The sequence below is a fragment of the Canis lupus genome, chromosome 7, assembly GCF_011100685.1.
Source record: "Canis lupus familiaris isolate Mischka breed German Shepherd chromosome 7, alternate assembly UU_Cfam_GSD_1.0, whole genome shotgun sequence".
NCBI lineage: Eukaryota > Metazoa > Chordata > Mammalia > Carnivora > Canidae > Canis > Canis lupus.
In genome coordinates, this window is record NC_049228.1 from 52879216 (window position 1) to 52902313 (window position 23098).

At 56.9% G+C, this 23098-nt stretch overlaps 1 protein-coding gene across 50 annotated transcripts in view; it reads left to right on the forward strand.

Moving 5' to 3' along the window:
- CELF4 (CUGBP Elav-like family member 4) overlaps positions 1 to 23098 on the forward strand; it is a 298234-nt gene that overhangs the window by 205316 nt on the left and 69820 nt on the right. For 28 of the 50 annotated variants that reach the window (XM_038543416.1, XM_038543423.1, XM_038543430.1 and 25 more), the window contains exon 3: positions 21731 to 21809. In XM_038543416.1, the coding sequence (XP_038399344.1) occupies positions 21731 to 21809 (79 nt within the window). The remainder of the gene's footprint in view (positions 1 to 21730; positions 21810 to 23098) is intronic. The other 22 variants (XM_038543424.1, XM_038543436.1, XM_038543461.1 and 19 more) reach the window with 1 other exon arrangement.

The following is a 23098-nucleotide window of genomic DNA, read 5'->3' on the forward strand; positions in this document are numbered from 1 at the left end:
GCCAACCTCTGGCACCCGTGCCCCAGCATGCCAGAAGTCAGCATCTCTCCTGGCCCCTGAGCCACCAGATTGGCCCCTGTGTGAGTGGGAGCATTAGAATCAGCTGGAAGAAGGGACAAAGGGACCCCTGGGGAGACCCCCACCTGGCCTGAACCCTGATCTGAGGGCCCAGAAACAATTCCTGCTGCCATCCTGCAGGCCAGAGGCCTCAGCAAACAGGCCAGACTCTGCTCCCTGCCCTCCTTCTCCCTCCTGTCTGCCCCCAGGCCCCACTAGGTCCTCTACCCCCACCCCACCCCACCCCACCCTGCACCCATGGCCCCTCACCCCTGATCCTCGGTGGCACGGGTCTGTTGGCTCTTCACACTTCTTTGTTGAACGTCCTCTCCTAGGGGAGCCGGGGAGCCCGGGCTGGGGTAGGACAGGTGTAGGGCTGAGGAGCCCGGGACTGGTGCTCAGGTGAGAGTGAGGATGGGCAGGGCCAGGGAGAAACCTCCTGCAGAGGGTAGGCAGCTGCCTGGGTCCTTTTTTTGGCGGCGGGGAGGGCCGCCTTGAGGTGGAGGGGGAAGGGAGATTTGCTCCAGGACTCTTTCCAGGATAAAAGCGAGTAGTCAGGCACAGCGAGGCTGGCGCAGGGAGGGGAGGCGCTCGTAAACCCCTTATTAATAAATGAATAATTGGCATCGCGGCCCCCTGATTGATGAGCACAGCAGCGCATCAGCATCTTCCATGTGAGGCCAGGGATAAATCTTCTCTGCGTGGCCGCTGTCACCAGCCCACTTGGCCAGGAAGGGCGGGGTGGCAGGGAGACTTGGAGAGTCTGGTACATACCCTAGGATTTTGGGGGCTCCCCCTTCTCTTCCCTGGATGCCTCAGAGCCTGCAGTTCTCTGTGCAGCCGCCCACATTGGGCAGACAGCTTGGACAGCCCCTGAGATCTCCTTCGAAGCCTTGTGCTGCAATTGGGAACCTCTTCCTCAGGCTTCACCCCACCTTGTGGAACCCCTCCATCTCCACCCCACCTCGTGGAACCCCACCATCTCTCACCCCCCACCACCACCACTCCCATTCCATCCTCACAGCTCAGGCCAGGTGCTGCCTTTGTCAAGTCCATCTGTCTCCCCAGGGCTGCTGTAATAAGGACTCACTGGGTGGGGTCCTGGGGCCCTTCCCCAGCCCACCCCAAGGCTGCTCTGCCCCTGACAGCCATCCCAGCCTTCCTGAAACTCCTCACTCTGGCCCCCTCCACCCTACCCCACCTCATGCCCACCCCAGGGCCTTTGCACAAGTAGCTCTCATTGCACCAAGGGCCCTCCCCCCTTCCCCAGCCCCCCTGGCTCCCTGAGCACGTGTCACATTCTCAGAGATGCCTTTTCCCACTGCCCTAACTTAACTGGGTAACCCCTGCACACACACCGTTTTCTCTGTCTCCTCCTCTGCAAGCCTTTCACAGCCTGTCATCCTTCATACACAGTTTGCTTGGCTCAGTGACGTCCACCCCCAGTCCTGGACTGAACAGTCCATCAGGGCAGGGCCATCCATACCTGGCACACAGCAAGTGCTCACTGAAACTCTGTCACATGGTGACTATAGCTAGTCAGTCCCAGGATGCCAGTTATGAAACTGGCAGCTCTGGCACCCCTGTTTTTCACTCTAGGTTCATCCACCTGCTCCCTAAGGGCCCAGAGCCCTGTCTTCCCTGGGCCTCCTACAGAGGTGCTTTCCTCCTGACTTACTGAGTTCTGAGCATGTCACCTCCCGAGGGCTGTGCACTCAGAAGGGAGCCTGAGGGAGGGGGCTCGTGACTCATCTGAGAGGGTGACGTGGTAATGGTGCCATATCAGGCCCCGGGCGGGCCCGCTGCAGAAGGTGGGCACTGCTCTGGACTGGAGGGGAGCCCCTCATTCCCCACCAGACACAGGAGGTGACAGTGGGACATCCCCGCCCTGCACCCCAGAGATGGCCTCCAGGATAGGCCAGGAGGACAGGCACAGCGTGTCTCAACCCGGGAAGGCACCATTTGGAGTAATCAGTTTTTTAATTACTAGTAATTAAATGTGTGTAACCTGCCCAGCTGCCACTCTAGGAACTGGGACAGAACTCCTGGGGGTGCAGCGGTCAGGCACATGCTGGGAGTGGCAGAGACCATCTTCAACCACCATGGTGCTTAGGAAGATACCTGATGGGTCCCCAGATGCCAGAGAGGTGCAGGGAGCCTCAGGGTGGAGTATCTGCATTTGTCTCAGGGGTCCCTGGCCTCCTTAGGGCCTCTTCCCATTTATCCTTCAGCCTGGAGCGGGTGCTTGCAGGGGACAGGATGGGGGGGGGGGGCCCACCATGCAGTTTCCTCCTTCTTAGCTTCCCAGAACCAGCCTTTCACAGGAGAGTCCTCCGAGAGATTTCCCACAGGCCACCTCTCCACAGAGCAAAAAGTCCTTTCCTCCTTTAAACATCCGTGGAGCCTCTGCAAGGCACTGGCTGCTGTGACCACTCCTCAGGAGAGCCCATACCCCCCCTACCTTGCTGCCCCCCACCAGGTTCCCAGAGAGACTGGCTGTGGCGGGCCCTGCAGGTCAAACCCTTTTCTCCGTCCTTGGCTCCCTGGCGTCTCACTCCTCTTGCTTTCTCTGTCCCTCTCTCCCTTGACTTCATCTCTCTCCTGCTCCCCCTCCTTGTCTCCCCTTGAGGATCCTTTGTTGAACAATTAAAATAAGTGAAAAGCCACCTCCTCGTTTCCTTGCAGTTCCCATTTGGGGAAGGGGCACCACCAGCCCTGGGACTCCAACCCAGGCCAGAGACAGACACACCCAGGGGCTCCCGAGGGGGCTCGCGCTTCCTGGCTCCCCTCCACCCTCTCGCTTCACTTCTCCCCTTCTCAGTGTCCTATGTCCTCTCCACATGGGATTGTGTAGACTCTGGACAAACAAGAAGAGGTTCCTTCCTAGTGGGTTGTGCACACTGATGGAATCAGGGAGGACACACTCCCATCTCAGTGGCTTCAGAAAGAGAGAAGCGACTCCTGTGTACATCCCTGGGGATGAAATGGCCCCTTCAGCTGGGCCATGGGTATGAGTCCCCTCCTTTCCCTCCAGCCACATGTCCCTCATCTGTCAAGCGGGAACAGTGACAGCTTCTGTCTACAAGTTCACGAGTGGCTGCATGCCTCTGAAAGCCCTTTGCAGGTGGATAACACGGGGTTAGTGCATGGATAACACGACACAGACTATAGAAAGCCGTGAGGATGCAGAGGGTGACAGTGGCTCCTGTTAACTCCAAGGGAGAGAACTCTCATGCCTCATACTAGAAGCTCTCCTGGCCTGGCCTCTGCAAGGATGGGTTTGTCCCATGTCCCACTGTAGTTCCTCCGCTGCGGAGAGAATAGTGCCACCCTTCTGTATCTGCCGGACAATGGATAGCCCACCACTGGGTCTAAAAACACAGCCCCCCAGGATTCACTGTGGTCCCCATTACCTCTCTGTCCCCTCGCCCCTTGCCTCTGCCCCATAGCACCCCAGAGCTCAGCCACAGCCTGCCAGGTCTCTGGGGAGTCATTTGTCCTCTCCCCCAGGAGCTGCTTACAGGGTGTAGTCCTACAACCTGTCCCAACACCCCCTCCCAGGGTCCCTGTAAGGGCATACAAGGTAGGAAATGTGCTCCCCAATGATCTAGCTTTCACCTAGCACTTACTCTGAGTGCCCATCCCTTCTGGGCACCACCCTGCTGTTGCAGGACTCAGCCCTTCTAGAAGATTCAAGAATAAACCATATGGAGCAGGTGGTGGCTAAACAGTGTGGGCCCAACACACAGTCACAGGCAGTGGGTGGTCAGAAAAGAAGCACAAAGGGGGTGGGGGGGGAAATGGACTGATGCTAGGGAGAACTGATGGGCTTCCTGGAGAAGGAGGGTCTTAGACTGAAGTCTTTGAAGAATGGGTAGGAGCTTGGCTGGGGAGACACCATTCTTATCAAAGGGAGCAGCCTGGGTAAAGGAGGGATAGAGGGACACGCCACGGTGAGGGCAGCCTGCCAGGAGTGAAGGATGGAGTATGGGGAGCAGTGAGGCTGGATGGGGTCTTCTTCCACACAGGTACCCACCAGCCTGTCTGCACACATAATCCTGGAAAGCCAGGGTCTGCAGGGCCTGGAGTGTGGGCCGTCCCCTGGTGGTCATGGCAGGGAGGAAGATGCCATGTGCAGACTGGCTGCCCTGTGTACATGCACAAGCGCCCAGCAGTTCCTCCCTGACCCCCCATATACACCTTGGCTCCCTACCCACCAAGGGCAGGGGTAGGCCTAGAGGCTGAACACAAAGCCAGCCTGAAAACCCACAGCTCAGGCCCTTAGGCTGCACCTGGGCGCCATCTGGTGGTGGGATGGAGCACCGCGCGCTCTGAGGTGTCCGGCTTCTTGGAGCCTTTGGGATGTCACATCCAGAAGTGACATCCCTGGTCCTCACAACACGCAGAATCATCGATGGCCGGTCACGACACAAGGGCCCCAACCCAAATGCACACAGGGCCTCACAGCAAAGCTCCAGCAGTTACACGGGGACGCAAACACAGCCATTTCCATTCACACTTCTTTTCACCTCTTTGTAACGCAGCGCAGATGTAGCAGTTCACGTCTTATCTGTGCCTCCACTTGCTTTTGGTCTGTCGGAAGCACACCGTCCATTTTCTCCTGTGGTCATACTGCATGGTTTCAAGCTCACACTCCAGCTTGTGCTCACGTGGTCTCAGGACCTCCTCCTTGGATGTGAGAACTAGGCTGGCTCCACAGGCCTGTGCGTGCTCACGTGACACACATATGCCCTGGGGACCACATGGGGGCAGGATCCTGGAGCCCATCATATGATCCATCACATTACAACCCAAGGGACTTCCTACTAAGAATGGTAAAATTGGTCAAATTAAACACACTCTCTTGCATTGGTTTTATCCCGTGAGGCTCACAACACATCTTTACATACACTGGCTGGAACATTAGCTCTTACCCCACCCCCGCCCTCACCCCGGATTTCCCAGATGAAGGCACTGAAGTTCAGAGAGGTTAACCGCCCAGCTCCCGAGACCAGGAGCTGGCTGCAGGGACTCCAGCCTCCCCCACCTCTGGACTCTGAGAACAGAGGCCCAAGGATACTGTTTCCAGTTTGAGATTCGGGGTGGGCAGAGGGCAGAGAAATAAGTGCACAGTGAGAGGCAGCAAAGGTGCTCACTCCTTCTGCTCTGGGCTGCCTCCCAGAGACAGCCTCAACCCTGAAAGGCAAGGACACATCCCCATGGAGGCTAAGACAATAGCAAGCAAAAATGTGGGGTCAGTTATTCTTTGAGAGGTGAAGGCTGCTCCTGGAGCCAGTCAGGGGGCTGGCCCTTGTGCTCTCCATGCTAAAGCTACTCAGAGAAGGTTGCTGTGTTTGAGGGGTCCCAAGAACGGCTGGCAGGAAACACGAGGATTCGAGAAGAGGTAGAGAGGTTGCCCTCTGCCCCTGTATTTGTGTCTGGGTGTGTGCACGCAGTGTCGAAATTCCTGTATGCATGCAAAATGGTCACAGCCTTCTCAGGATTAAATAAGGAGGGATGGCTCTAGGGGGCCAGGTAGAGGGAGCTGGAGGAGAAAAAATGTCCCTCTATCCTCTGAGTCTGGGACACACACACACACACACACACACACACACACACACACACGTATGCTGAGCCCCCCCCCCCCCCAGACAATGGAGTCTGCAGACACGCATGTATAGGTAGACGACAAACAAAGAGAGTGTGTGCATCCTGGCAGAGAGACCTAGATCAATCAGAGAGGTGTGGGATTAATCAGGGCAGACTGCCTGCCAGAGGATGTCTTGATCCTCATGGCCTCAGGAATCCATTAGAGAAACAAGGAAACAAGTGCCTGCTGTGAGGCAAGCGTTGCTGGCAGCTTCGTGTGAGTATCTCATTTAACACTCATAACAACTCTGACTCATGGGAGTTACCACTTCCCTTTCTATGGATGAGGAAACTGAGGCTCAGCAAAATCAAGTAACCTGTTGAAGGTCACACAGCCATTAAGTGGCAGAGCTGTGATGGAAACCTTAGCCTTTCTGGCTCCTTGAAGCACTTTCTGTCATCATCAGACAATCCTAGGCTGAAGGAACCTAAATGTTTGTTGGGTAGAACTGAGCATGTGCACAGGTGGAGGGCCCTAGCATCTGCAGGAGCTCACTTCCCCACAGGACAGGTTGCCTGGGCCCTTGTTGGGGTGGAGATGCTCCTGTCACATGCTGACTTCTGGAGCTAGGTGAAAACCATGCACCCTCAACCCACTGCTTTCCAGCCCTTTGGAGACAGTGTGATGTCCCCACCCCTGCTCTAACCTCCTCCCATAAAGTAGCTTCCAGACAACCCCCTAAAATGTGGGTCCAAAAGGATATTCTTATCCCGTGTCTGAGAAAACCTCTGCCCAAGGATCTCTATCCTGCAGGCCCTGGTGTAAAAAGTAGGGGGTGGGAACAGGGGACACTTATCGCTGGGGTTCATTCTCAGGCCTGTGGGGCTGGGGGACAGGAGAGGACATTTAACTTGGGAATATTTGTTGAATGGATACATGAATGAATGAGCCAGTGAATGAATGAATGATCAGCCACAAGACCACTCCCTGCTGAATCCTTTTCCTGCTCTGAGGCTGGCCCTTAGTTCTCCCCTGGGACCCCTCACCCCATGGAGCACAGCCCAGCGCCCCGTGAGAAAGGCTGGTGTGCTATATCTGGGGCCCCACGATCTCTGTCACCCTCTCTGGTGCTGAGCCCAGCCCAGCTGGCAGAGGCAGAAGCCCAAGAGCTCAGAGAGCTGTAAACCAGCTTCCCCCTCCAAGCAGATGCCGCATTTGTGAGGTCAGAATGGGTGCCCCAGCCGGGGATGCTGATTGTGTCACCTGAGCCTGGGGTTTGTAGGAAATATTCGAGGGGGGGGCAGGGGCATGGAGTGGCTGCATCTCAGAAGCTCAGCACAGACCTTCCCCCCTCAGCCTTCTCAATTCCTTGCTTGCTGCCCTGTGTCCGTTCACTGACATGAGCATAACTGTGTGTCCGCACAAAATACACGCTGGGAAGGAGACATCCAGGCCCTTGCCCGCACATGACTGTGTACACGGGCACACATGTGTCCCTGTGTCCAGTTGCGAGGACCCTCACAGCCAAGCTCAGATGAGCACTCTCCCCAGGCCCAGCAGACATAGAGAAGGGATCCATGTAGGGGACAAACACTCCCCCTCCCCACACTGAGGTAGAGGCTTGGCGGCAGGGTAAAATTTATCATCATTATCCTAATATCATCTCCAGGCTCGACAGTGGCAGCAGCTAAAGAAAATACCAAGGCTTAACTTGGGGCACGTGGGAGAGAGAGGCAGAAGATAGGAAATATGATTTATGATGGAAATCAGTGCAATCATAATACTCTGTGCTTGTACAATTGGACTGAGCCTTCTGTGCCCACAGGCCCACTCCAGCCCTGCCTGTCAGAGGATGGTGGGACTGGGGGCCTGGCACCAGGGTGAGTGGATGGGCCCAGATGATGGGACACTGCCTATCTCCTTTCCTAGCCTTCCTTGAAGGAGTGGAGGTGAGGGACATTGTTCAAAGAGGAAGATGGAAGGAAGCAAATGAACCTATGTCAGGGCAGGTCTGGGGCACTATTGCCCAGTTGGCTTATTCTGCTCACAGCACTGCCCTACAAAGATAGATCATTCCAGCACACCTGGGTGGCTCAGTGGTTGAGCATCTGACTTTGGCTCAGGTCATGATCCCCAGGTCCTGGGACCGAGTCCCGGCAGGGAGCCTGCTTCTCCCTCTGCCTATGTCTCTCCCTCTCTCTGTGTGTCTCTCATGAATAAATAAATAGAATCTTAAAATAAAGAAGATCATTCTATCTTACATTTCCAAGTCTGTGACACTGGGGCACAGAGAGGTTAAGTGACTGAGTTAAGGTCACTCAGCTAGTCTCAGCAGAGCCAGTTGTGCTCTTCCCACGCTGTCACATGGCCTGGTGTAGGTGTTGAAGGGCCGCAGGGTGCTGCCCATTCCATGTGGTATGAGCAGCGGGGAGAAGGCTCCACCTCACTCAAAACATTCTCCCTACAGCCTTGCCCATCTGGCATCCAGAATTCCACCTTTAGAGATATCCCTTTGAGGTAAGCCATAACCTATTCAGTTTATAAAATGCGGTGGTGGTGGTGACGGTGACAGTGATGGTCATGGTGACGATGGTGGTGATAGTCATGGTGATGGTTTTTCAGATGGGCTTGTCATTAACGTAGGGCAGGGGGGCAGGGTAAAATACAGACCGGCTGTATTAGAGATAAACTTATTTCCACTTCACAACTTTCTAGAAGCAACTGAACCAAAAATTCTGCACCATGGCCTGGGAGACTGCGAGTGGGTGGAGCAATCTGTCTTTTTTCCTGGTAGATGCAGACAAGAGCATGATTCTGTCTCTGAGTGGAAATCCCTGCACTCTGTGCCGAGCTATTTATGCCAAAGATGGGGGTGGGGATGATGATTCCCTGGGGTTGATGATTGCCTGGCCTGGGGGAGTAAAGCAGCAGTCACAGAGGACACCTCCAGACCCTTGTGTCCTCTGGTAACCAGGCAGGGTTTAAGCCAAAGGGGGCATGAAAGGATGAGTGAGGGGACGAGTGAAATGCCTCCTTGAGGAGCAGATCTCCGGGGCAGGAGGGAATGGAGTTAGAGCCCCATGAAGATGGCCTGGAAGGAGAGGCAAGTGTCTAGGGAACAGAGGCAGCCAGGGGAGGTAGGGCTCAACCCCGGGAAGCTCTGAGGCCAGGACGGTGCCGGAAGGGCCCTCAGCCAGGCTCGGACCGTGGTAGGATCCCGAGCAGGGCCGCGGGGCTCCCCGGCTCTCCCCGACCCCGACCCCGTCTGGCCGCGCACCTGGGCCTCTCCGCACCTGGGCCTCCGCCCCGGAGGCAGGGGACGGAGGCGAGGCTCGGAGCCAGAGGGACACAGGGAGAGAGGGCGTCCGCGGCCGGCCCCCCGGGGGCCAGAGGGGTGCCGGGGGCGGCCGGGGCATGGGGTGCGGGGGTGCGGGGGTGCGGGGGCCGAGACAATGAGATGGAGAGAAATGAAGCGGACCGGCCCGATGCCTGGGGTCGCGGGGCCAGCCTGCGGGGCGGCCGGGCTGCCGGGGTGACAGCTCTGGCATTTCGAAGGGCACCCGGGGGCCAGCGCCTGCCTTGACGAGACCTGGGGAGCTCGATAGACTTTCCAAACCTAATTAGTGTTTAATGGTCTGGAGAGACGCCGCCTCCGCCGTCACCGGCCGCACCATGCCGTCCGGCTTCAGATTCTTAATTAACCTTTAAGGAGATGGTCGGCTGGTGGCCGCCTGGGAGGCCGCTGCGTCCCCAGGGGCTGCCCGCGCCAGGCCCACGGGCCTCCGGGGACACCGTCCCACCCAGCGTCCGAGGGGGACTCCAGCCACCCCCCTTTGAAGCCAGCTTTGAAAATGCTCCACTGCACTCATTCCCAACGAGGTGTGGCCCACTGAGACCACCGGGGTCGTGATGGGAGGAGGAAGGAAAGGGAAAGAGAAACGTGACCATCGTTAGCCGCAGCCGTGAGGGGGTCGGGCAGGGACACCTGCACTGAGCGAGGCCTCTGGGGTCGGGGGGGGCGGGGACCCCAATGCAGTGGCAGGTGTGAGTGGCCACCAGACCCCGAGGAGGAGGTGTGCTTTAGCCTTTGGGCAGGGGGAGTCCCAAAAGGGTTCCAAGTGGTTTGTGGTTCAGAGGTGTCCTGCTTCCTGCAGAGAATGTGGAACGAGGCAGGATGAGGGGACAATCCAGACAGAGAGGATGGTAGTGCCCAGGATAGGGTGGGATTCCAACCTGAGGGACCAGAAGGCACTGGAGGGTGTGAGTGTGGCCATTGGTGGTGGCAGTGACATTCCTAAGGCCAGACAACCTAAAGAGGGAGTCAGGCTTTGGGCTGGAGGTCATGCCTGCCTGTGGGACAGCCAGGGGATGAGCTGAGGATGAGCAAGAGGATCCAGAATGTGACAGGAAAATAGGATAGGGATGTGGTGGGAGGTTTAGAATTGTCTCCAAAAAAAAAAAAAAAAAAAAAAAAAAAAAAACAAAGAATTGCCTCCAGCAGAGGGCAAGGTGAAGAGATGGGATGGATAAAGTCTCTGATGGGAGAGGGAAAGGGGAGGGGACCAGTGGCAGGTGGAAGAACCCGGATGTTGAATTAGGAAGAGAAGCGGGAGTTGCAATGGAGACAGGCTGGGAGGGGGTGTCTCTCAGGGGAGTGGTTCTGGCACCAGCATGGAGAGCCAAACCCATGCACTTCAGGACCCACTTCACATACCCCCTCCCTACACACACCCCACCCCACACAACACATACATCACACACCTTATGTACACACCACCGTCAGCCCCACACATTGCATACACCTAAGTGCACACACTCACATACAAGCCCCCTTGTACCTGCAGCACATGGACCACACACTCCCAGTCACCTGCTCCCTCACACATCCACATTCTTGCACACCCATTCACTTATCCACCCCCATCATGTTCTCCAGCCCTTACACACACAGCATCACACTCACACCTAAGCCTGACACACTCATTGGCAGTGCCTGTGACCCAGAGACCCTGGCGTGTTCAGGGAGGAGGGCCATGATCGATGCTTATTAATGAAGCTGCCCCAGAGATGGCTAATTGATGGCGGTGTGCGGCTGTTGTCTGGAATTTAACCTGATTCATCATTTAGCCTGTTGGAGGCTGGAGAGCTGTGTTAATTAATGCCAGGAAAACAGACTTGGATGAGCTGGCGGTGCAGCCTCGTATTAGAAAACGGAGAGCAAGGGGCAGAGGAAGGGAGGGGGAGAAAGAGAGAGGGGGAGAAAGGGAGAGAGGGAGAGAGAATGATTAAATCTAAAGCTCAGAGACAAAACAAATTCCAAAAAGCAAATGTCGGTGCCATTTCTAGGATGACTCAGGCTTGTGCTTGGTCGGCATCATCAGGCTGTGGTGTGGGGATTAAGAGCAATTTCCTCTACATTTGTCATTTACTTGGTGTGGGCTTTGTTTTCTCCTTTAACTTATCTGGGGACTGACTCTCCAGGCCTGGGACTGAGCCCTGTGAGACAGAGAGGAGGGGGTCCCAGGTCATGAGAGGGTGGTGGGGAAAACAGGACTCCTCTCCTGGTCATAGAGGGGACTCAGCCTGGCAACATGGTCCACAGTCCCAAAGCAACCTCATGGGGGCAGGGTGGGTGGGATGGGAGGACTCTCACCACCAGACTCAGGGAAATACAGACAGGAAAGTGGGCCTTGGGTATCACTGTCCAACCTCCAGAGCTAGGGTGCTCACTCCCCTTCTCAGTCCCATCCACTCAGCTCAGAGTCTAAATCAGGAAGGCGGTGGTCCTGCTGAGGGCTGGGAGAGATTGGATCCAGCCAGAGAGAGCCCCATGAGGCCTGGAGCTCCACAGCCAAAGGCCCTAGTCAGGTGTGAGCTCCCAGGGGAAGGGAGGGCGGTGAGCATGTTTTGGTGGAAGAAGCCAATTCTTGGGTCTGCAGAGCTGAGGACAGCCTTGGAAGACGGCCTTGGCTTGCCTGGTGGAACTCTGGTACCGGAGGAGATGAGGAGAAAAAGGAGGCGGGTCAGGGCTGGAGACACATCCTCTGTAATCGCTACAACTGGCCAGTTTAGATTTAGGACACCCCCGCAGGAGGGAGCCACCACCACCACCACTGTAGTGTGGGAGCAAATCCTGAAGAGCCCGGGAAGGGAGTTCCCTGTGAATGGGTGGTTGGTGCCCACAGAGTATGGGCCCATGTGGCTGGCCATTTAGAGACTCGGTTATTCTGTGGTACTGAGGGACACTAGGTGTGGTGCACGGCTAGGGGCCAGGAATGGGACCCTTCTGCAGCCTGAGTGTGAGCTTCTGGAAGGAAAGGCCATGTCGTTGAGGTTGGCTATGCCATTCTCGTGCCGGAGAACAGGGGCTGGCACACAGAGGTCTACAATAAGCACTGGATGATTGGATGGCTGGATGGCTGGATGAAAGGACAAACTTAGTGGCCCATCAAAGCCCTAGGCTCCAGGGACGCCTGGCTGGCTCAGTTGGAAGAGCTTTAGACTCTTGATATTGGGGTTGGGAGTTCGAGCCCCACATTGGATGTGGAGATCCCTGAAAAATGTTTTAAAGAAAAATAAGTAAGAAAGCAATAAACTCAACTACTGGTAGGCCAGGCAGAGAGAACAGAGCTGTAGCAGGTGGAGGAGAGACTTTAGAGTGGAAGGCAAGGTCGGAGACCAAGTACCTGAGCTCAGAGTGTTGATGCCTTTGGGGAGCAGGGTCTCCTGTCTGGTTACCCTGCCCCCCGCCCCACACCAGTCTCAGCTCTTCCTCAGAGGCTATCCAATTTTTTCAGTTCAGTAGAGTCCAAGAGAGAGCCCAGAGGGTAGGAAGTGGGAAAGAACAGAAATCAAATGTTAGGCAAGCCCTCAAAAATGATGGAAGTACCCACTAAGAGAGGAGAAGGGGAGAGGAAGGGAAGAGGAAAGGAGAGAGAAGACAGCTGTTGCTCATTTATTGGGCACTTACTGAATGCGGGGCACTGTGTGGAGAGCTTCACCTGAGCTATCATATCATATCAATCCCGCCACACTATGAAGGAGGATAGGTGGTCAAATAACCCCCCTTCCCCATCTAGTCTGAGCTAGCTAGTAGATGGCTAGGACTGGAAACCAGACCTCCCAACTAAATCAGGGCTTGTTTCATCCAGAATTATCTATCCACTGCTGTTTAAAAAAAAAACACCCCCCCCCCCCCCCCAACTCTGAAGAGGGTTAGCAACCCAGCCTGGCCGCGCCGGCTAATAAGCTTGGTTTCCACAGCAGCAGATCTTAATTAGGACTGGAAGGGTCCTCCCACCCTTGCCAGGCGGCCCCTGCGCGTTGGTGGGAGCAGGTGAGCTGGCCATGGGGCTCGGGAACAAAGAGACAGGCTGCCCTCCCTCCGGTGGGGTGTGCACTGAGGAGCCCGACTGGTGGGGGGGGGGGGGGGGCGTGTTAGCCCGGCTGCTCTATTCCATCTCCAGGATTTCTCACCGATCTCCCCCTGGATCTGTCCCGTCCACCTTACCTGCCACAGCCCCAGCCCGAGCTGCATCTACCGCACGCACAGAGGGCCCGACCCCGACCCCACTGCCCTGGCGGGGGGAGCAAGGGAAATCGGGACCGCAGACGGGGCGCCCCCTCCCTCCTGGAAGCCAGCACTAGGGACCTCGGGTGGACCCCCGCCCGGCGGTGGGGGCGGGCACCCCTCCTTTGTTCGTGCCGGCTCCCCCACCCACCCCCGCCCGGCCTGGGAGGGGAGAGCGTTGGGTCAACTTGGGTTGCCGCGGCTCGCCGAGGCCGGGAGGGAAGGGGCGGGGCGGCCCAGGCAGCCCCACCTATAGGCGCCCTCCGTGCCTCCGCGCCGCGCCGGCAGAGCCGCCTGTTGCATAGCAACTGCCCGGGGCCTGCGGCGGGGCCCGGACCACGGAGGCTGCGCGGCCGCCGGGGGGGCTGCGGGACCGAGGCTCGGGCCCCACCCGCTCCCGCCCGTGCACGCGGCGCCGCCCCCCGCCGCCCCCCACTTCGCCTGCTGGGACCGGGCCGTGTTCTCCCGCGCGCCCCCTCCGCCGGGGCTGGGGCTCAGGGACCGTCTGGATCCAAGCGTTCAAGCCAAACAGGGAAGTTTTACTTGAATCCGTCGAGTCCATCCTATGCACAAGCCCTGGACCCCACCGTGTTCCCACACACGGACAGGGGACCCAGGACCTGACAACCCTGGCCGGTCTGGTCAGAACGTTCACCTGGTTTCTCAGGCATCCCTGGCCAGCCCCCACCTCCCTGCGCACACTGCCGCAGACCCACTGTCTGAACTTGGCTAGGGGCTGGAGACTCACAGGGGGGGCCACTGCCCCCCGCACGGGCTCAGCCCCTCCTGGGGCCACCCGGGTCCCCCCGACTCTGCCTGACTGCCGGTGCACCCCACAACCCCGTGATTTTCCTACACTCTCTGGGACCCTGCCGTCACCCTGTTCCTCAGCTCACCCAGGCCTTCTGCCCCGGGATGCCCAGCCCCGGTCCACACCCCACCCACCCCGTGAGTTGGCTCATCTGGCTCGTTTGCTTCAGAGAGGACTGGAGGACATAAGCCACCTCATGTGATCAGCATGAGGTCTGGAGCTTGGGAAGGACAGGACAACGGTCGCCGGCCACCACCACTGGTGCCTCCCAGTCCCTGTCCAGGCACATGACTGTAGCCTATGCGGGTCCATACATTCTCCCGTCCTGACAAAGCCAACAGGCCCGGTCCTTAAAGGTTGGCAGGTGTCTGTGCTGCTTCTCATCTGCCCTTCATCCCCTGAAGGACCACTTTTGACAGCAGCAGACCAAAGTGAGCCCAGAGGCGATGGCTTGAAAAGTGACAAGTGTGGCTGCGTGGACCCAATCACCAAAGTCTCCCTGAGGGGGGTGCCACAGGGGTTTAGGACTCTACTCTTTAGACAGGTATGGGAGCAGGTGAGGGTGACGGTAAAGAAGGGGGTCCCTGTAACCAGCACAGAGACAGGGTGAGGCAGCTCTGGGGGGACCTGGAGGTCACCTCGGATACCGTGCCAGGGGATGGGCCAAGGGCCTCGGCCGGCAGCTGGCCCCACACAGGGGCTGCTCCTAGCTGTGAGTTCTAAATGAGAAGAGGGGTGAAGAGCCGACGGGGCCTACATGCTGGTTTGTGTCCTGACCCAACAAGCATCAGATGGCCTCCTCGGAGCGGGGAGTGGGAGCAGAACCAGATTTATTAAAAAATCTTATCTGGAGGGTTTGCATTTCAATGGGCTGTGGATTTGCATATTTTAACAATAACCCTGGGTTCTCCTGTCTGGTCTGTGCTCACTGGCTGTCTCTCTAAATGAGGATCGAGGATAGGGGCTTCGACAAACCCTTCTGATCCAAAGGTACCACAACCCCACTTTGCTGGCGGGGTTGCTGTCCCCGGGAGCATGGCTGAGGCAAGAGGGAACGAGGCCAGAGAGGGGGCGTGTGTGGGGTTCTGGATGTATGGCAGGAAAATAAAAAGGGTGTGAGCCTTCCCTCACAAAGAATTGACAGACATCTGGCCTGGCCAGGGTGCGCCTCGGAGGCTGGATGGAGGTCAGAGGTCTCCAGTGAAGGCAGATTGCCCTCTACACTAACTGTGGGGGTGTCCTTAAGTCTGAACTTCATGGCGACAACAGAAGGGGATTCCTTGAATTTCTGATCCCTCTCTGTGGAAGGAACCATATGTGATTTATTAAGGAGATAATTAAAATATTCATATATTTACAACAAGCTACAAATAATGTCCACTACTTCTGCCATTCCCCTGCAATCCCTTCTCACGGGGGGAATGTGGAAGCCATGGGGCGGAGGTTGATTCTTTTATTCCAGGGTTCCTGAAAACCTACTATGCCCAGTCCTGGGAATCCATCAGGACATGTAATTCAGAATCTGCCTTCCTGGGGCTTTAAACAAATCATTTCTCCTTTAATTCATTGTGAGTCACTATTGGCTAAGTGCTGCAAAGGCGAAGTGCTGGTGGAGGGCAGAGTCGCTGGGGAGCCCCCTGCCTAGGTCCCCATGATCTCATGTGAAGAGTCCTCTTCTCTGTCCAGATTAGATGGCCGCCTCCCACCAACTGCCCATTCCGTGCACATCCTGGGCCACAAGCAAAGGTGGTCAGCCCTCCAGGCCAGCCAGCAGTGGCCTGGGTGCAGGTTAGTGTAGGGTTGGGTCAGGCCTACTCACCAGTGGTACCCCCAGCTGGCAGCACTGGTTGGCCAACAGAGGCCATGTCTTATCAAGAGCAAGCCTCTTGCCCCTGTCTTGCATGTCCTGGCAGGACATTTACAATACCCTTTAGGGTTGAGTGTCCGCTGTGGGCTGGGGCAGGGGGTGGCCTCCGAGTAGAAGTGAAGCCTGGCTTGACTTCCAAGGGCACACCCTAGGCTAGGTGGCAACATGTCAGTGGGTGGTGAGGCTCAAGGCGCTGCTCCCCTGCACCCAGGTGGTAGGTGGGGCTTAGGGTACCCGTGACGATCTCCATGCCTGAGGGGACTCTCCCTTCCTCCTTAGCCTTGCTCAATCTGTCTTGCATTTGTCTCCTCTGGCTGGCTCAAGGCACCCTCCAGGCACAAGTCACAAAAAACAAACTGTGTAATTTTGGTGATTCTGCATAGGAGCTAAATGTTCTGATATTTGCATTTAAAACTGGCGTCACACAAAATAAAGATGAATGGTAGGATCTGTGCTAATAATTTAAAATTTATATTTCTTTTTACTTAAAACAACGTCAAACAGCAAATAAAAAATACCGTGACAAGCCAAGAAAGAGAGAGACGGTGGAAGAAAGGAAAAGCTTTATATTTTAGTGCTTTAACGATGCTTTTTTCCTTGCTTTTTGAACAAGGAGCTCTGCAAAATTATATCTCTTTTCCCAGAGCAGTAATGCTGCTGGGTTGGGGCACAGATATCCCAGTGGGCCCTAGCCTGCAGGGTCTGCTGCTTCACTGTTTCCACGACCATTATGTGTGCTGGGTTGGGGGTGGTGGTGGTGCAGACAACATAAAAGCTGAGCTCTTTGGGGGGATGAGAACAAACAGTGGGGACTGATGAGGAATAGGAGCCAGGCTCTTCACAAGCATGGGAGGCGGTGGGAAGGGACGGAGATAAGAGCTGCTTTTCAGTGAACAAGACAAGAGAAGAAGAGGCATTGCCACACTCTGCCATGGCTTGGGGAGAGGTGAGCCCCTCCAGTGAGCAGGGGAGCTGGGTACCACCAGGCGCTCACACATCACAAAGGGGCTGGAGGTTTGAACTGAGGTTTGAACACCTACCCTGGAATTACATTTGGGGACTCAGCCGCTGGGTGGAGAGCACCCTGGCCATCTCTGTAGGCCACCACAGTAATCTCTGTCACCCCAACCATCCTCTGCCCACCCTGGCATTATGCGGGGCATCGGTCCAGGCCTTCCAAGGCATTTCTGGGTCATGGACTGGAAAGTAACCTGGAGGGTGACGTTTACAGAGAGGCTATTGTGCAGAAGGAACTGTACTAGTTTCCTCCTTGATCTTGCTTATTCCCAGTCTCCAGCCGAAATCAATTCTTTTAAGATGTCTGTAATGTCACACAAGTACTACTCAAACATGCACGTGCACACACACACACACATAGTCCAGTGGAACTTAGTCCTGAGTTAGGGTCTAGGGGGTCCATGTGTAGGAAACTGGGGTTCTTGCTCTTGCTTGAGAAACAAGTGCCTCTCTCAGTCTGTCACACACGCGTGCGCGCGCATACACATACACACACACACACACACGAGAAGAGAGACAGAGAGCTCACAAAGTAATACAAGGCCATGTGTGACCAAAGGAGCCAAGACATAACCAGGGAGGTCTTATTGAAAGAGGAGGAAGTCTCAGTGAAGAAGAGGAGTGTTTGGGTGGCCAGTGAGGGGTGACAGAGAACTTTCCGGACCCTTTTGTTTTTTTTTTTTAAGATTTTATTTATTTATTTGAGAGGGAGAAGCAGACTCACTGCTGAGTGGAGAACCCAGTGCAGGGCTTGATCCCAGCACCCTGAGATCGTGACCTGAGCCAAAGGCAGATGCTTAACTGACAGCCACCCAGGCGCCCCTGGGTCCTTTTATTTCTGAGACAGCTCTGGGTCAGCTACACCGGGGCCTGGTGTGAAGCAGAGGGCTCAAGGCCCTGAGAAGGCAAGTGGTGGAGGGCCCTGAGGATCCCAGTGATGTAGGGGCTGTCCCAAGTGAAGCAGGGGCAAGTCCACTCATGGATGTCCCTAGGGTTCTGGCCAGCACTGGCTTCAGCAGCGAGGGACGACAGGGCTCAGCCCCTGCCCCCAAACCTCCATGTCGGCTCTCAGGAAGGTGTAAGTGCAGCAGAGGGGAAGCTGGGGGAGGCCAGTCCCTTCCTGGTCTGGTGGCAAAACGCATCAGGACCTAATGACCCAGGGGCCACCTCCGCAGGTGGCCCTGTTCTGGTGGGGTGCTCGTGCCAGCCTCAGGGAGCCCCTTGTGGGGTGGGAAAGAGGACACAGACAGAATAATGGCCCTCACACAGGAGCCAGCCCAGGAGCCCCATCCAGGTTGCACGCGGGAGGACAGGCAGGGAAAGGCGGACTTGGGACCTGGGTTAATCAGGCCCATCTTCCCAGACAGGGGAGGGAGGCCTCTGTACCCTGGCCGCAGGGGACGGCAGAGACCTGTGGGCACCTGTGGGAAGTAGCTGAGAAAGGGAGAACCCACCTGGGAAGCTTTCGACTGGAAAGGAGTCGGGGAGCCAAGAAAGAGCCAGGCCCGCCTGTCTGTCAATCTGTCTGCCTGCTTGCTGGCCACAGACCTCTCTTTCCGCAAGGAGCCACGTTGGACAGACAGGTGAAGCCTTTGGACTGGCTCAATCATCGTATTTATTCTAATTGTATCGTAATCGTCCCCAAGGAGCCTGGTTCAAATGAGCTTGACATTATTAAAATTTTAATGCCCAGTTTTCATAGCTGAATGAATATTTAAAGGGTATGTCCCAGCTTAAGTTATGATGATGAAGAAATTAATGGAATGTCTTGTTTAATGCATGGATATGTGTTGATGCAAAAAGTGGCGGAGATGGGGAGGGGGAGGGGAGGCGGGACAGGCAGAAAAAGCCACCCCGCCGTACTCTGCTGCAATGAGGACAGGGAGGACCCCCAAAAGCCCAGGGCCAGGACCCCTCGCTCCCCCTGACAGGACCCCAAGCTGGAAGCAGAAACACAGTCAGAAGAGTCAGTGATGTCCCTGAAGGACTGACCCCCGATGGCTTCGGGGTACGTTCAGGGAGCTCTGCTGGACCCGGGGAGGCAGTCCTGAGTCGCCAACACCCCCATCCCTGAAGCACAACCCATAAAGGGACACAGATGACACCTCAGAAAGAGAATCAGCAAAGAGGGCACCGGCACCCCAGCCAGGTCCTCCTGGAAAGATAATACAGTGACTGATGGGGATGGCTGGGCAGAAGGCGAGAGAGAGAGGAAAGCCACCAAGAAGTAGGCCCCAGTGTCCTTGAAGCAGGCTGTTCACCTGTAAGGGACAGCTTGGGGCCGGGTGGCAGGCACCTCCCTGAGGCTGTGGCCAGGGTCTGAGGGTGCAACGTTAGAAGAAGGATGAGATGGCAGTGCCCCACCCACCATCCTACCCCTCACCCTTCCTCACCACCACTGCCTCTGCAGCCTGGCGCAGCCCCGTCTCCCCAAGACAGGCTCCCTCAGTCCACTCCCCCTCCTCGGGGCAGAAGCAGGCCTTGGTGAGGCTGCACAGGGCTGGAGTCTGGAACAGGAAGAGAGAGACACAGGCCTGGGGAGAAGATCTCCCTCCGGGCCCGAGGCATCTGTACAGAGCCTGCTCCAGCTGAGGAATCTTCCCAACTGAGCCTGACACTTTATTTCTGCTGAGAATTAAGAAAGCATCGGGCCGTATTTTATCTCTCCATCAAGACTGGCACCTCTTCGACAGCCCCGCAAAGGCTGTCTGGATGCTGACCATCCCTAGATCCTAATGAAACATGAAAAATGACCCCAGGAGCCACAGGTCCCTGGGAACCAGTTCAGTTCCGGTGCACCGGTCTGTTTGGAGCACCCTGTGGGTGCTGAGCCAGTGGCTGAGGGTAGGCGGGAAGCTGGGTGAGCCCCTGGATCCCTGCTGCTAGGAAGCCCACAGTCAAATTGGAGCCTAGCACCGAGTCATGGTGGGGGTCAGGGAAGGGTAGGGGACTGGAAATTAGGCCTAAGTCCGTGAGCCTGGGGCAGAAGATTCTCGAATGTCCATGTTCCAAGGACAGGGGCTGCTGGGGGTGAGGGGCCCCCTGAGGTGGAAGGCTCCTGCCCAGGCAGATTCCATTTGCCTTGTTTAATTTACTTTGTGTAAGTTAGGGGTGTTCCAGGAAGGAGGGACATTCTAGAAAAGGGTTGGATCCTGAGTCCCAAAAAGCACTGGACGGGAAACCAGGAGTGCCCTTCCCTCATAGCCAGAAGCCTGCTCGGCCTTCTGTGCCCTTTGCTCAGGAGCTGCAAAGGAGGCTGTTTATGGGGGAGGGAGGGATTCAGGACCCCCCTCCCAAGTGAAGCCAGGAACTTCATTATGTCCTTCTTCCTTCTCCCTGTGACTGGAGCTTTCTGTAACACCAGTCTCCTCTCTGGCAGAGCTTACATACAAAGTAGCTTTTTCTCCCCAACTCCATAAGGCGTGTCAAGTGGGGACCTTGTGCGGACAACGACACTCCGACCCCATCTTAGGGGCCTGGCCCCAGGAGTCCTGTCTTGTCCCCCGCAGGCCACCTGTGTCTCATTTCCTCTGCTCCGCGCCCTGCCTCCTGCCTCCCCGTCCTTCCTCGTGGAAGCTCTGCCCTTCCCCTGGCCTTGTCTTCACCTTGCTGAGTCACGGGCACCCACGCTCCCCCACCCACTTGTCTTGACGCAGCCACAACTCACTTCGAATCCTAGACCAGAAGGCCCGAGGAAGCTTGTAACTGGCTAGTCCAGCCTCCGCACATCAGAGAAACCGGCAACAAGGAGTCACTTGCTACAGGATGGAAGCCCAGGGAGAGCCCTGGCTCACTCCGGCTCCTGGGCCCACCTTGGCGTGGGGTGGCTCCCTCAGCTTCTCGTCTATGAAATGGGGGTGCCTGTCCTGCCCCGTCTGCCTGTCAGGGTTTGTTTGTATGAGAAATGAAAATGCAGTAAGGGATAAGAGAGGTACTTGACAGGTGAAAGCGCTGGAAAAGACATAAAGTAGGATTTCATTTGCGTGATTCCTTCCATTTTTATTGTCTGAAATATCTTGGGGCCTCGGGGCTGGAGAGCCCACCCGGTGGCCTCCCTGCGAGCTTTAAAGACTAGCGCGGAGCTGCGATTCTTGGAGTTCAGAGACCCCTAGTGGCCTGATCCAGGCACTGACGTGGATCCCAGAAGAGAGAGAGAGAGAGAGAGAGAGAGAGAGAGAGAGAGAGAGAGAGAGAGAGAGAGATGGGCCTCCGGGAGACGTGAGGGGTCAGCCGGGTCCTGTGTCCTCCTGGCCCCTAGATACCACGGGAGACAGTAGCTGCACCCACTCCACCTACCCCCCGAGGGGACAGCCCGCTGCAGTCAGGAGCCACTGCCCTGAGCCCAGCCCCAAGTAGGAGCTGGGTGGCCAGAGCCTCAGCACCCCTGGGACCCACAGCTCACATCTGCGAGATGGCACAGGGTGGCCAGAGACCAACTCCTTTGGGCAAAGCCAACTGTCTCCGGCGAACCAGGGCTGCCAGAGATGCGCTGTGAGGACACCTCAGATTCTAATGTCACAGGCGAGCCAGAGCTGCTCAAAGCTGAGAGGGGGACACCGCTGAGTCTCCAATCCGGAGAAACCCTCCTGAAACTTCGGGGTCCCTGGGGACTGCATAGGCCACGGGAGACGGGTGGGGCTTTGGCGACAATGGGCACACTTGCAGCTGCGTGGGGGGCAGCGGTGGTGTGGGGGTGTCCATGTGAGTGGGTGTGGCCTGTGTGCCTCTGTACCCATGATCACCTGTGTACCTTGGGGTGTGGTGTGTGCCCCTCAGCCCCAGGCCTGCTCTGACACCATCCCCTGTGCTCTGTTGCAGATGAACCGGCCGATCCAGGTGAAGCCAGCGGACAGCGAGAGCCGAGGAGGTAGTAGCTGCCTGCGCCAGCCCCCTTCACGTGAGGGCTCACTTGTCTCTGCCCCCCTCCCCCGCCCCGCCCCCCCTTCCTCCCCCTGATGCAGCGACTCCCTGCCTTCACCTCCCGGCCCTAGGGACCCCATGGCTGGGAGTTGGGGCAGGGCTCTGGAGCCGGGGGTGGCTGGTGAGGGCAGAGAGTGAAGGGATGGGAGGAGGTGACTGGGGTCTGCCAGACGGTGGTTTTCCTTCCTTCCTGTAAGTAAACAAGTAGCCTGTCCGAGGGTACTCTTCTGCTTCCTTTAGGAAACCCAAAGGATGTGCTCCCCTCCCTGTCGCCAAGGAACCCCCCCCTCCCCCATGATGGAGCATGAGCCGAAGCCTGGGTGCCAGGCTGGGAGCGAGGGAGTGGATTGCGGCCCTTTCCTGGGAAGGGTCAAGCCAGAGTGGGCAAATCTGAGAAGGGCTGCCGTGGGGGCTTGGGACTGCTGAGGTCGAGATCCTGGAGGTAGATTGGAGCCAGCAGGGAGATGTCTGGAAGGGGACAGAGTAGGAGGGCACAGCCACACCCCACAAGCACAGAGCCCTGCTCCGAGAGGAAGGCTCTGTCCCCTCCACCAGGGGAGACCGGCTCCTGGCTCCCGTTGCCAAGCACCTCCATCCTGGGTTCTGGGCCTGGACAAGTCACCCCTCTCTCAGCCTAGACAGGCACTGAGCAATTTCTCTCTCCCCATCCTCCCTCCCTCCAAAAGGTGTTCTAGGAAGTTAAGAGCAAAAAGCAAAATAGGCAAATGCTACTTGCAAATTCAGAGTCAAAGCCCTTGTCCTGAGAGAACTGTAGCATGGCCACAGGTGGCCTGCCTGCCCCAGAGACCTGTGGTCCCTCTAGCTCAGGCTGCTGCCCTCTGGGCCCTAGCAGGACCCTGACCTGGGCACAAGGCTTCTAGGCCCTAGGGCCCTCCTGACTTGGAGCTCAAATCCCACCTTCCCCCAGAGCCCAGTTGGTATCTGGGTGCTGCCCAGAGGGGCCGCATGGCTCAGGGCACTGACATACCTCCCTATGGCTTTCTGAGAGCTTCCCACCCTGAGGACCCTGAGAGCAGAGGTGGGTCAGCTGAGAGGTAGAAATGGTTCAGGTGTAAAGGGTCCAGGCAGGAAAGCCCACCTGGTTCATGCTGTTTGCTCCTTCCCCTTTCCTGGCTGTCCAGTTAACACCCAGCTCTAGGCATCCTCGCCCTGGTGGCGAGGGGAGGACTGTCCCACCTCATGCAGGACTTCTTGGTGGCATATGGCGGAGCCAGGGGCCTCCCCTAGAGAGTGTCTCCAGGAGGC